Source organism: Mus caroli, unplaced genomic scaffold (genome assembly GCF_978045245.1).
Source record: "Mus caroli unplaced genomic scaffold, Mus_caroli_1 scaffold_13, whole genome shotgun sequence".
NCBI lineage: Eukaryota > Metazoa > Chordata > Mammalia > Rodentia > Muridae > Mus > Mus caroli.
In genome coordinates, this window is record NW_028227268.1 from 28,092,854 (window position 1) to 28,106,633 (window position 13,780).

The 13,780-nt window shown below is 45.0% G+C and overlaps 1 protein-coding gene across 1 annotated transcript; it reads right to left on the reverse strand.

Annotated features, from left to right (window-relative positions):
* Positions 1-4,398: 4,398 nt before the first annotated feature.
* Ankrd40cl (ANKRD40 C-terminal like) lies at positions 4,399-9,596 on the reverse strand. Its single transcript, XM_021178385.3, has 4 exons — positions 9,431-9,596; positions 7,867-7,941; positions 6,344-6,519; positions 4,399-5,328 (listed from the first exon to the last, which is right to left on the reverse strand). Exons 1-4 carry the CDS (start codon positions 9,468-9,470, stop codon positions 5,182-5,184), a joined length of 438 nt encoding a protein of 145 aa, XP_021034044.1. The 5' UTR covers positions 9,471-9,596; the 3' UTR covers positions 4,399-5,181.
* Between the last annotated feature and the right edge of the window lie 4,184 nt (positions 9,597-13,780).

Below are 13,780 nucleotides of genomic sequence, written 5' to 3' on the forward strand. Positions count from 1 at the left end.
GAGTTGATTGTCTGTGTCATTGAAAGGCTTAGTGCTGCTCTCTGCTAATAAAGTGACGGCTCCACTACTCTCTTGTTTTTAAATATGCGGCACACTGGTAATGCAGGTGCACTGAACTTTTCCTAACCTGTCCTGTTGAAGGGTAATTTTTTTATACAATTTCCTGTTTGATGTTTTAATGGTGCTTCAATCTTGGCTGGTTATGAATAAATTTGGATTTGCTTTCAATAGCAAAGGTGTACAGTGAACTGCAATATATTTTTACACCCATGAGGTTTCTTTAGTAGTAAAAGGTTCTAAATAACCTCACAGCGTCTTCCTCTGGCAACCTATGAAAAGGATTTAGGCAGACATTCAGAAACTTCCAGCTGCTTTCTTCCTTTCCTTTAAATCCTATCCTAGTAATTTCTTTTAACCCAGTCTTGTTTGGTTATAAATGTATATATTTCTGTGTATGTCGTGTGTAGTACATATAACAAAGATATTTGAGAAGTAATAAAGCAGGTATTTCACATGGAAGTAGCAGCATGTTTGTATCCAGCCCCATCAACTGTATAAAGTACTACCCGGACCACAGGTGGTTACATATCATAGCAGTTCCTGTGACTTAGGTTTTCAATACTGCCATCAGTTTATAGGTGAAGACACTGAACGAGTGGCTTATCTAGGAAATGGCCTCGTGTCGATCAATATTAGGGCACAGAGACTGGGTCTCTGCTCTGTCTTTTCTAACTGTAGTGCTGCTGTGCTCCTTCTAGTATGTGTTAGGGGTCATCGCAGAGTTTATTAAGTAAAATACTCTCTATTAAACTAGGACGAATCATGAAGCCATCACTTTTAGAAACACTATATGAGAACATGTTAATCTCGGGACAGAGCCCTTCTGGCTTCCCCGGCTTATCTAGAGATGCAGCAGTAGGTGGGAAGGCTGTCTCTGCCTTGTGAGAGATGAGGCGGGTGAAGATGAAGTTAATTGTCAGCAGCAGTCTGGCACACATCAGGTTATCCAACTCTTGTTTGCGTGCTTGCTTGGTGACATTGTTGTATTAAGAACGAAACGTAAAAAATGTGCTCAAGTACTAAAATGCCAGATTGCTTTCTTCTGCCTCATCTAAACTCAACAGTGAATATAAATGAAGGACAGCAAGTTGGGCTCCTGTGAAAAGGCATGTTCTGGACACTTAGATGCAGATAAAGGATTTGAGAGAGTTTGCTCCCTATAGGGTGTCCAGTATAGACGCTAGGAAACTTACTATAAGAAATGCATTTCTATTTTGTAGACCAAATAGTGTTTGTGTGTGTGTGTGTGTGTGTGTGTGTGTGTGTGTGTGAGAGAGAGAGAGAGAGAGAGAGAGAGGTGGAAAGATGGAGAAATGGAGAGAGAGAATTGTCTGTGTCACGTCTTTTTGGAAAGCCAGTCTTAATTTTGAAATCAGGGCAAGCAGTTAGTTGATCTTTTTAAAAATGCCTTTTTGGAACTTTTTACCACATGAGAAGTATAACAATATAATCAATCTCTGTTAACCTATCTCCAGTAATACTCATAGCTATAGCTAGTTCCATGAGTGTGCATGTTTTCAGTGTGTATGGGGAGGGGTCTTGCACAAGTGTATATGTGTGTATTGTGTGTATGCATGTCTACTCTTAATGTATTCCCAGGCAAGTCTCAGTTAAGCTATGTAACCTATGTCTCTGAAAGAAGAGGTTCCCTTTGTAAAATGTGAGCTTTTACTCTGTAGATCTCAGACTGATAGCTCTTTACTTTGTAGCTCTTGAGAGTGGAGAACTGGAGCCTACTCTCAGGCCTCTCCTGTAGAGTGTAGACAGCCTCTGCAGTAGACTCCAGCTACACTTCAGTTGGATTTGAAACCACTTGTGTACCTCTGTAATCATGAGCTGTTAAATTGTTTGAGGTATTCTGCTTAGGTAAATTTTTCTACAACAGTTCTCATCTTGATTGCAGGCAGGATTACATACATACCCTTGGAGCTGAGCCACCAAATTAAAGATTTTGGGGCTATACAGTCGGAAGGTTTGACTCTCTGGGTGGTGATAGATGCAGTTGATGGGTGGTTTGGGTATGCTGTAGATTCCATCTACATGCATGAAACCTGTGGGGTAGGTAACACTTCATTCAGGGTTGGCCTGCAAGCTTCGTTCTGATTGGTTTCTATTTGCTTGTTAAAGAACCCTCCTTAGATGGCTGTGCATTTTAACTTGTTTGATAACTGCAATTGTAATGCTTGTTCTTGGTTTAAAAGCAACAGCGAAATATTCAGTATCTGTCTTCCCTTACCCCTGATTGTCTGCTCCTTGCTGGAGATCCTGATGTTGCCTATTCTTTCTTCCAAGTACTAGGGAAGTGGGCAGGCAGTGGGAGGTGGGAATATAAAACGTCTTTTTATATATGGTGGGAATATAGATGTCTTTATATATGATGGTGTCCATCATATATGTCCTGAATTTGCCATTTTCAGTTACCATATTTGGAAACATTTATCTTGAGATAGAGGACACAGTGCTTTGAAGTTGAAAGTGTTGCTTTTAAAAAGTGTGTTTCAAGTAAGCTGAAACAGGGTAAATGGCATTTTCGTGTGTCAGAATGATGGATTTTCTATTAACATGCATTTCCCCGAGTTTCACAGTTGATCTATTTCTTTCCCTCAAGTAGATCAGTTATCTGTCAACAGGTTTGTTTAGGGGCAACTTTGGAAACAGTTCAGCACAGTTAAGTGTCAGCCCTAGGTACATACTCGAAAAACTCTTACATGCTACCAGGAGAAGGATGAACAAATATCTTAATGTCATCTTGTGTAATGAAGAAGAGAAAACCCAAACCAGCAAAACCCTGGGCGGATCCCATCAGCATTTGTGTGGATAACTAGCATGACCCATCCCCACGATGGAATTCCACAGGCGTGAAGATGAACTTCAGCTCCACGATGACCACGACTTAATAATGTCCCCAGAAATCAAGCCACAGAAGGATTCATCCATTATGCTTCACTTTGGTAAAGGTCAAAACAGGCTGTTAAGAATACACGGTAAATGACAGTGAAACTCAGTTGGCATACAGATCACGCTTAGCAGCTGCTTTGAGAATGACCTTGGAGGGCAAAGTGGGTTTCAGAGTAATGGCCACCGCTCTTTCTCTAACTCGATGGGCTTCTTTCTTTTTGAACTGTATGTTTGTGTGCTTTTGTGTATATGCTATTTCTTAATAAAAAAAAATTTTTTTAAGTGGGAAAAGGACTTGGTGTAGGTAGTGACTGATAAACATGCTAGCTAACCTCAATACATACAGGTTTTAAAAATACACTTTCTCCTTTTATTCTCGATGGTCTCACTGTATATAGCCCAGCCTATTCTGGACCTAGGGAATCTTTCCATCAATTCTTGGGTTATGAGTACACTGCCGTACTTGGCCAGATATAGAATCCTGAACACTACAGACAAGGCGTACACATGTGGTATCTTTTTTGTTAAATGGCAGCTAGGGAATGGGTACTCGTAAGCAGCTTTCCAAGGAAGATTAACAAGAACATTTTCTCTTTACGAAAAAATGATTAGGACTTGAAAAGCACCAGCAGATGTGTGGGGATCACATGGGCAAGCATTCATTCCTATAGTCCTTTCCCCCACACCCTGCTCAGTGAGGCTCTGTCACTTCAAGGTGAGCTGGGGACAGAGCTGTGAGCTCAGTGTGCATGTAGGCGCAGGTCTTGATACTGGGGTTGGTCAGTAAAGAGAAAATGTGCAACTCCCTCCCCCATTGCCTGCTGCCTTCTTGTCAGTGCAGCACTGCAGCCGTGAACTGGACCAGGACATCTGGCAGTAGCTGGCAGTACCAAGGGAAGTTGTGAGGAGTTAGGAGTAGAGAATGCTGACATTCTTCTAACCCAGCGAGGTTCTGGGCATCTTAGTCTAACATTCATTCTGCTGCCTGGTTCATTCCACCTAAGAATTATTTAATGGATTTGTTCCCTGTGCAGGGACTGTATATACATTTAAGATATGAAGATATGAAGTAAACCTAACTGTGCATCCTCCAGAACCCCCAGCTTTTATCTTAGGACATACAGAAAAGGGTCTGTGCATCTGTAATGCCAGCATGTGGGAGGTTTGAGGTCATTCCCTGTACTGCACAGAAAGTCTGAGCCCTTTGGGCTAATAAATCCCTCCCTGTCCCTGTCCTGTTTTTGCGTGGAGTATGATTATTAGAGCAGGTAAGAACTTGGTCCTTAGCTTTATGAAAGGATTACTGTTTGCACTGGAGCTAGGCACTGGATGGCACCTACTAGGTTCTGCCATTAGGATAGAGGATAACATTTGCCTCCTGACTAAGTTGTTTTTCAATTAAAATTGACTAATTGAAAACAATCAACATTTTACAAATAATGATTTTTAGCCATTTATTAACCTAAGCAGCCTTGAGCTCCTGCCTAAATTTTCCTATTGAAAGTGAAACACAAGGGAGTTGTCACTTGAGGATCCATCCTGCCCAGTCACAGTTAGCTGTTGCTGAGCCACTGAAGCTAGCCAGCATGGTTTTAAATACCCTTCTAACAGTTGTTGGGTATGGGTAATGCCTACTGTGTGTCCTTACCTTCCCTCTAGTCTCAGCTGCTAGGAATGCAAATGGTCTATGAGGAGCCCTGGTGTTTTAACTAAACTCAATTCATAAGGATCAGAGGTGACGCTAGTCAAGGAGCAATGGCTGTGCAAAGAGGAATGGTGACTAAACGTAGGCGGGTTACAGCTGAGTGCTTATGAAGTGAGTTAATAGCCACCACAAGTGGGCATGAGAAGAGCAGCTTGGGGTATGATGACTGCCAGCCTCCGAGTGAAGCTAGGGAAGCTGCCACCGACTACAGTGATGGGAGCTGTTGTCACAGATTGTCTCAGGCTGGAGAAGTTAATTTACTCAGATAAGTCATTCCAATGGATAGGTAAATGAAGCTGAGCGTGCGTGCATTCGTGCATGTATCTCAGTCAGGTGTCAGTATTGGGCTTCAGCACTTGAGAATAAACTTGGCCCCATGGGTGCCATGCATGAGCTTGTGAAACAGTTCCTACTAAGAAGTTGCAGGTGACATTTTTTCCAAAGTTCATTGTGGTTAGCCAGATTGTCACGTGGGCCTAGCCTCATTATTGACAAAATTATTGCAGACACTTCTGGAGCTAGTAAGTCATTTTGGCAGCATTACTATTGTAGCATGGTGTCTCTGTCCGAGGTAATGCTGTGTGCTGAGTCCAGTCAGGGTTTCCACTCTTCGCCAAGAGGAGTTCTATCTCCTGAAAGTCCTGGAGTCTTTGAATGTCTTTGTCCTACATGATGGGAAAGATTGAGTGATTTAAGAAAACTATGTAAGTCACTGAAATAGGGCAAACTATTACTGAAAGCTACTTCAGATTTGCTTTTCTCTCTCCATAGGAACTGTTAGCAGTTGAATTATTTTTTTGAGACAGTCTCTGCCTGGCATTCAAAGATGTCTACCTCTGCTTCTCCCAAGTACTGGGATCATCATGGTGTGTAGCACCATGCCGAGCTTGATATTAACACTATCTGGAAAGTATGATTATCTTGTGACTTAATGATAATTTACAAAGATTCTATCATCAAGGACCGAGGCATCAATAAAAAGGCCAGGGGCGTTTCGGAAGGTTTTTGGTGGGTTTTGTCCTGGAACATAGGCTATAAGACCACAGATGTTCTCACCTTCCAAGTGCTGGGATTATTAAAGGTGTGTGCCACCACTGGCCAGCTTGGGGGGGAGGGGATCTTAAAGCATGAAACCTGATATTATAATTTGAGATCTACATTTTCTTCCTGGGGAGAAAATTTCAAAGAAGGGTTAGAGAGATGGCTCAGCTGTTAGGAGCACTGCTTTTCCAGAGGTCCCGAGTTCAATTCCCAGCAAACACATGGTGGCTCACAACCATCTGTAATGGAATCCAATGCCCTCTTCTGGTGTGTCTGAAGAGAACAATAGTGTACTCATATACTACATTAAATAAGTAAGTCTTTAAATAAAGTTCAAAGAAACATTTCTGTGGATTGCTAGACAGTAAGTGCAGACCATGTTCTAGTCTGAGGACAATATTGCCTTTATTAGCCAGAGATTGGCCCAGCTAAAAGTAAAAGTCTTAAGTTGCAGGATCACTTGCCGCTCAAGCAGGCTTGTAAAATGAGTAGAAATGGCTGGTTGAAAGTGTCCCAGTTACTTCATGGCTCTCCTGTAGGTTCTAGCATCTTAAACTTCACTTGGAACATAAAAACTGAGTGATTGGCTTTGTGTCACTTCACACACCAGAATGATGCCTGCGGTGGCATGTGACCTACCTTCCGGAGCAGTGTGTTTGGCAGCTTCCTCATCTTCTCCACTTGTTCTGGGGGAATCCCCAGTTGAGAGCAGCTCACCTGGAGTAGGTTCTGGTAACTTAACTCTTGTCTGGGCAGTTCAATTTCAATGAAGTCATTTTCTCTGGAATCCTGAATTCTCACTTTAAGCACCAGCTCTGGTCACCCATAAAGTCAACATAGTTTTTTTTTTAAGAGATAAAATACCCATTTTAAAGGTTGTTAACATCAGTTATTATAGCAAAGATGATGCTGAGAATTGAACCATAAGGGCTGGCGAGATGGCTCAGTGGTTAAAAGCACCGACTGCTCTTCTGAAGGTCCTGAGTTCAAATCCCAGCAACCACATGGTGGCTCACAACCATCTGTAATGAGATTTGATGCCCTCTTCTGGAATATCTGAAGACAGCTACAGTGTACTTACATATAATTAATAAGTAAATAAATCTTTAAAAAAAAAAAAAAGAATTGAACCATAAGTAGACGTGGAGTTTTTGCAGATGTGCTGCGCTGACCGAAGTTTGATGCCAGCCAGTCTTTCCAAGCTGTGGTTTTGTTTAATTATTTGGAAAAGACATATGTCTTTGAATGCCATGTGTGTGTGCAGGTACCTGTGGTCAAAAAGTGTTCGATCTTCTGGACCTGGAGCTAGAGTCAGTTGTGACCTGCCAGATGAGAACCAAACTGGACTCCTGGAAGAGCTGTAAGCACCCAGCTTTCTGAGCCACCTCTCCAGCCCCCATTTGTCTTTAAAAGCAGGTCTCACTATACAGCCCAAACAGACCTTAAACTCCGGACTCTCCTACCTCAGCCTTGGAATGACGGGCGTGCACACCACACCTGGCATCTTCCTGTCTCTGGACTGGGGACTAAATACATGTACAGCAAGTATGCTCTGTGTGATCTTTTTAGCTCTTAGAGATTTAAAATACGTAATGGAGGATTGGAGAGATAGATGCCTCAGTGGTTAGGAGCACTAGCTGCTCCTCCAGAGAACCTGGGTTCCATTCCCAGCACCCACATGAGAGCTATCTGTAACTCTAGTTACAGGGATCCACTGGCCTCTGAGGGTACCAGCCACACATGGTGCACATACATACATGCAGAAAATCACCCATACATATAAAAGGAAAGCACACAGTGGATTTTTTTTTTTTTTTTGGTTTTTTTTTTTTTTTTTTTTTTTTTTTTTTTTTTTTGGTTTTTCAAGTGCTGGGATTAAAGGCGTGCGCCACCACGCCCGGCCCACAGTGGATATTTTAAGACACAGTATAGCAGTTGAGATATTTGGCCGTTTGGAAAGTTAATATGAAATATTTATTGGGCCAGGGGCCAATCACTTCGTGTGATTCTTGCAGCATCCCTTAAGAGCTAGTGATTTGTGCAACTATGGCATTGAATGTGAGTCTTTGACAGTTTACTCTCTCAAGGACTGTATGGACTAGAGAGATGCGGAGCCATGTGGTGAGCAGTTTGACAACATGGTCCAAGAGCCTAGGCCTTACCTAGACCGGTGCTGTCAGTTCTGCTGTTGTGTGGCTCAGTCGGCAAGTGTGGGTTCATGCCGTGTTGACTTTGACCTGGGAGAGTTAGGAAAGAGATGGTCTGAGAAAGTGGTAGTTCCAGTGCTTGGCTGGGTCTGCTTCCTCCTTCCCCCACCCAAGCCTATTTTCCCTTCATGGGTAGACCAGGAAAAGGACTAGTTTTAATCTTAAAAAATAATAATAAAGGTTTATTTCCGGGTGGGGCATGCTGTGGTGCCTGTGTGAAACCTTTTAAGTAGGCTCTGAGGATTGGATTTGGGTCGTGGGCTTATGTGGCAACTGGCCATCCCTTGGACCCTGGTTTTAACCGTGAGTGATTTTTTTTTTTTTCTTAATTACCAAATCATGAAGCCAAGTCTATAAAGTGGTGCCTAATCTGGGACAGGAATAATTGTAATCTATGCTCTTATGTTTCTGTTGGTATTTTTGGTATGCACTGTTTTGTTTCCAGGTCTCTAGTGAAGCTACATAGTAGAAAGGCCCAGTTATACAGAGAAACCCATAGGCAGAGAAAAGCTTCCTTTAAAACCTTGTAGGGTGGGCTGGAGAGAGAGCCATTAAGAGCACTGACTGCTCTTCTAAAAGTCCCGAGTTCAATTCCCAGCGACCACATGGTAACTCACAACCGTGACTGAAAACAGCAACAGTGTACTCACATGCAGTTTAAAACAAAACAGGCTGAGGTTACGGTATGCCCGAGGCCCTGGGTTTGATTCCCAACACAAGAGTAACAACAAAACTCCAAAGAGATGACTGAGTCTTCAGAGTTGAATGAGCTTTTGCAGGACAGAAGAGGCAGGTGTCAGTGAGGAGAGAGTTACTGTGGTACCCATGTGAGGTGACAGCACTTGCCAGGGTAGAAGTTGAAACAAATAATTTCAAGATAGCAATGGCTTTGGGTCTCTCCAAATGCAAACCCTGTTTGTACTGCAGTGTCACATGCTCCAGGTGGGGAGACAGCCCTGCTCAACACAGCCCCCTTCTCACTCAGCAGAACTGTCCCATTCCTCACTCAGGGATTGTGAGGTCGTCTTTGCCCTTCCAACCTCTGCCATGGAATGACTCAGCCCTGTGCCCAGAGGCTGAAGTCTGTCCTAAGTAGCGTCTCACACATGTTTGTAAAGTGGAGCAATGGATTTGTGAGGTTCTGCTAACTCTGAGGAAACTTTCCCAAACCTAACTGGGTGGCAACAAATTGGGGTCTGAATGCATCCTTTGACACTGAGTTCTACACCTTGAGTAAGGTGTGTGATTGCTCTGAACCTGGAACCAAAAAATCCTAGTCAGCCCTAGTTCATTCACATGGTGACAAGAAGAAAAAGGAGTGCTCAGGAGGCCCCTTGGCACCAGTGAGTGCCAGATACTGCCTGCTGCTGCTTGCATTTGTTTAGCTAGTCCTGGGACAGAACCCTTGGCCCAGTTCCTCTGTTTATGACTGGCCCACTGCCTACAGCAGTAGCCACCACCTTCCCCCACTACCCTCTGCCACCGCTCCCCTTGAGTTTGGGACATGATCCAGACTTACCTGCCATCGTCTCCCTGATACCCTGTTCAGGCTCCTCCATGACAGATCAGTGTTCCCTCTCACGTTATATATCAGAGTCCAGCCAAATAGTGTCCTAGTGCCTCAACACAGGTCTGTGCAGTAACCGGGCCTGTGATATCGGCAGGGTGATTTATTGCTACACAGGCTTAGGTGTGCCATGTGACAGCAGAGACTGAAGTTCAAGGCTTCTCACTCCCTTCTAGGCTCTGACCCCTGGATACAGTTCAGGGTGGGAATGGGGCCCTTTGCTCTGGTCTGACTACCAGCAACAGGCACCTGGGAAGCCTCCACCAGTGTCAGGCTTTCTTTGGAAAAGATTTCTTGATGTACATAGAGAATAAGAAATGTCTAACCCCTCAGTCCTAGGATTGAACATTCCCTCTCAACCCCTCCCTTGGTTGCTGTGCATGACTGGGAAGAAGCAGGAAGCCCCTAGGCAGCCTGTCTTGTGAATGTGATCCCTTGATTGCAAGAACCAAAGTGCTAGAGGTAGGCTGGCACAGGAGACTTGGCGAAGGGTGGGTGGGTCTGGACAAAGTCCCCAGTGAGGCTGCTCTCGAAGACTCTCATAAGCAGGCTGTGAAGCAGGAGGAGCATGGACTGGGACCATCCTATGGTTGGTTCGCGTTTAGCAGTCCTGCGGCAGAAAACAGCAAACGGATGATAGATCCAGTGAGCTGGTCTTTGGTCATATGCACACCTAAATGCAAGAAACTGGCCGCCTGGCCACCCTACAGGGAGACTGCATTAGACAATCTGGGCGCTGTATAGGCAGGCACTGGGGTGCTTAAAGCCCTGTGTGTGTAATGAACAGCTACAGTGGGGAAATTGCTTAAGGAGCAAATGAGGAAATAGGTCCAAGGAAGTGAAATGCTGTCAATCACGTAGCCAGTTAGGCACATGCTGGCAGTAGACTTGGGTGGCATGTCTGCCTCCCCACCATGCTATGCAGATGATGACTTCCTGCCATGAGTGGAGGAAGGTAGGGCTGACAGGAGGAGGTAGGGCTGCCTGGCCTGACCTGAGCATGGGTATAGAAATGTACTTTGGCCAGCCAGGCTGCCAGGGTGTGGTGAGCCATAAACAATCACCCCACCTGTTGAAACAGGCTCAGTGGACAGGGGGCTGCAGCCGAGGGCAGCCTCCACTCATCCCATACTGTTCTCACAGCTCCCTGTGAGATTTGTTCCCTGTGCATATGTGCACAGTCACCCAGCAGTACCCACTGCGTTTCTGTTAATGGCCCCGCCTGCCTGATGATTTGAGATTCACCTTTCCTGTTTTCCCTGTATCTCATCTACCCGTTGGTGTCTTGTCTAACTCATGCTAAGACAGCATGGGTTTAACTAGAGAGGGTTATGCTGATTTTCCTCAGCCAGGAAAGCCAGATCTCCTTCATAGCTTCTATTTTCTGACATTTTTTTCCTTAACCATTATTGCTTTTTTAATTTTTTTAAAAAAAATTTTATGTGGTCTACAGGCAGGTGAGATGCATCATAAAGGCGCCCCCAAGCTTTACAACCCGGGTTCCTGAACCCATCTAAGGCTGAAAGGAGAGAACCGGCTCTACTAAATCACCCCGATCTTCATGCATGCACTCCCAGCCTCAGCAGCGCAGTGTGGCTGCCCTTTGTCCACACTGATTTTTCAAAGGATGTTTGTACCAATTAACCTTGGGAAGCAGAAAATGTTCTACTGACCCCTCCCCTAGCCAAGGACAGACTGTATAGTGTAGGGTGTATCACATAATAAAGACAGTGTTTCCAGGGAGGCAAACACCATATTACTTGTGCAGAGGTTGTATGTGTGTGTGTGTGTGTGCACATACACACACTCTTGCTCAGGAATGGGGCAGCAAGGTGGCTTTAGGTGTTTGCTATGCAAACCTGCGACCTAAGCTCCATTCTTGGAACCGACATAAGTGTGGAGGGCAAGAACTAACTGCTCTAAGTTGCTGTCTGACCTCGACACTGCAAAACACATGTCCACACACATTCATGCTCATATGAATAGTGATAAACATGTTTCAAGACTGTTTTCTCATACCCAAGGTTCTGGCTCTGTAAGCTCTTGTTAATTATTTACTTAGAGACGACGCCTCCTGTATCCCAGGCTGCCCACCAACTTCTATATAGTTGAGGATGACCTTGAACTTATGACCGCCTTGCCTCCACCAAGTGCTGGGATTACAGGAGTGCAGCGCACCTGTGTTACATGGTGCTGGGGATTGAACCCAGGGCTTTGTGCACACAAGGCAAGCATGCATCCAACTGAGCTGGGCCCGTAGCCCTGTTGTTTTACAACTGTTGGTATGTGTTCTAATGACCGAGGTCAGTATGGAGGAAGCAAGTGGTTTGGTAAGCAGTCTTAGAGCATTCTGCATACCCATGCCGTGTGGAAAGGAGAAATTATAGAGTCTTGTTGCCCTCAAAGATCCAGTGGTGTGGTGAAACCACCTAGCCCCAAAGGCCTCTTCAGTGAGTCCAAGGCCAACACAGTTTCCTACCTGGTAAACAGTACAAGAAGGGGTGGGGTGAGAAACCCGGCTACTTCAGAAAATACTAGCTCCTTGGGATTTGGATGGGAAGTCTTCCCACAAAAGGCCCATTGTTCTAGCTGGCGGTGCCATTGAGAGGTTATTGGGCCATAAGAGTGATAACTAGGAGGTGAGCCTAGTTGGAGGAAGGGGATCACTGAGGTGAGGTTGGGGGTGGGGTGTCACTTCTTTCATCTGCACTTCTGGGCTGCCATGAGGACAGCTTTGCTTTCCCAGTGCCCCTCTGAGTGGTGGTCTGCCTCAACACAGTCCACGGTGGTGGTACCGTATGAACATGAGCTGTGACCTCTGAAACCAGAAGCCAAAAGAAATCTTTCCTCAGTTGTATCATCCATCTTTCATCTCGGGCATCTTGTCACCATGACAACAAGAAAAGATAAAGGAAAACCAAAAACCTGGCTCTTGGAATATGAGACTGAAACAACTAAATAGTATCTGAGTATTCTCCAGCCTTCACAAAAACCATAGACTCACTAAAGGAAAACCTATACAGGCTGATCAAATTCCCTCCAAGGAGGAACACACTCAGCCCTAGTAGAGAATTGTAGGCTTTTTTAATGGGCTGCACCAGAGTATTTCAGGGTGTACTCTGCCAGATTCCTCATTGAAGCCCACATTTCCAGACCCTTGTCTACCCAAACACCTGTGTCAATCTCTACAGGGAAATTCTTAGGCACAAGATGGCTGGGCTGAAGGATGAGCGCACTGGTCCCCATGCTGACAGAACATCTTGGAGGTTGTTTCTGTGTCTTGTTTCCTTTTCTCCTCTGTCTTGTTCTGTTTGAGAGTGTTTTTACTTGTCTTTCCATGCATTTAAAATGGTCCCATCCTTGCCGGGTAGTGGTGGCGCACGCCTTTAATCCTAGCACTTGAGAGGCAGAGGCAGGCGGTTTTCTCAGTTCAAGGACAGCCTGGTCTTAACAGTTCCAGGACAGCCAGGGCTATACAGAGAAACCCTGTCTCAAAATAAAATAAAATAGTCCCATCTGATTCCACTCCCCCACCCCCACCCTGAGGACTGAAGAGATGGCTTAGTGGTTAAGAACACTTGCTGTACAATTTTGGGGACCAGAGTTTAAACTCCAGCATCCATATAACAAGACAGGCACTCGACATGCTTGTAACCCCAGCTCTGAGGAGGACAGACACAGGTGGGTTGCTGAGGCTCGCTGGCATCCCTCCGAGGTAGGAGAAAAATGAGCCCCAGGTTCAGGAAGCAATCCTGCCTCAAAGGAATCCACAGAGACTACAAAGGAGGGCAGGAAGGCACTCATGCCCTCTTATCTCCATACATGTGCACGGAAGCATGCACATTTTAAGCAGTATTTCTATTTTAACTATGTGTATGTGTGCATGCCTGTGTGTGAGTGTGGGCAGGTGATTACAGTGTCCACAGAGGCCAAAGGCATTGGGTCCCTTGGAGCTACAGCGGTTGTGAGCCACTCTGACAGTTCTGGGGCTCAAACTTGGGTCCTCTGCAAGAGGACCACATGCCTTAACCACTGAGCCATCTGTCCAGCTTCACAATTTTTTTAAAAAAAAATCAAACAATTCTTAGCCAGATGTGGCACACCCAGGAGAGGCAGAGGTAGGTAGATCTCTGAGTTAGGGCCAGTCTGATATACATGGTCAGTTCTAGGACAGCCAGAGCTATTTCAACAACAACCTGGCAAAGGCAACTCAAGGAAGGAAAGGGCTTATTTCACTCATGAGTTGAAGATGATGTCCATTATGGTAGACAAGACATGGTGGGAGCAGAAAGCAGCCAGTCA

Coding starts and splice junctions, on each gene's coding strand:
- Ankrd40cl (XM_021178385.3), bottom strand. CDS start 9,470: ATGGAGGAGCCTGAACAGGGTATCAGGGAGACGATGGCAG. Junction 7,942..9,430: donor TATCAGGGAGACGATGGCAG/GTAAGTCTGGAT, acceptor TAACTCTCCCAG/GTCAAAGTCAACACGGCATG. Junction 6,520..7,866: donor AACTGACAGCACCGGTCTAG/GTAAGGCCTAGG, acceptor ATGGGTGACCAG/AGCTGGTGCTTAAAGTGAGA.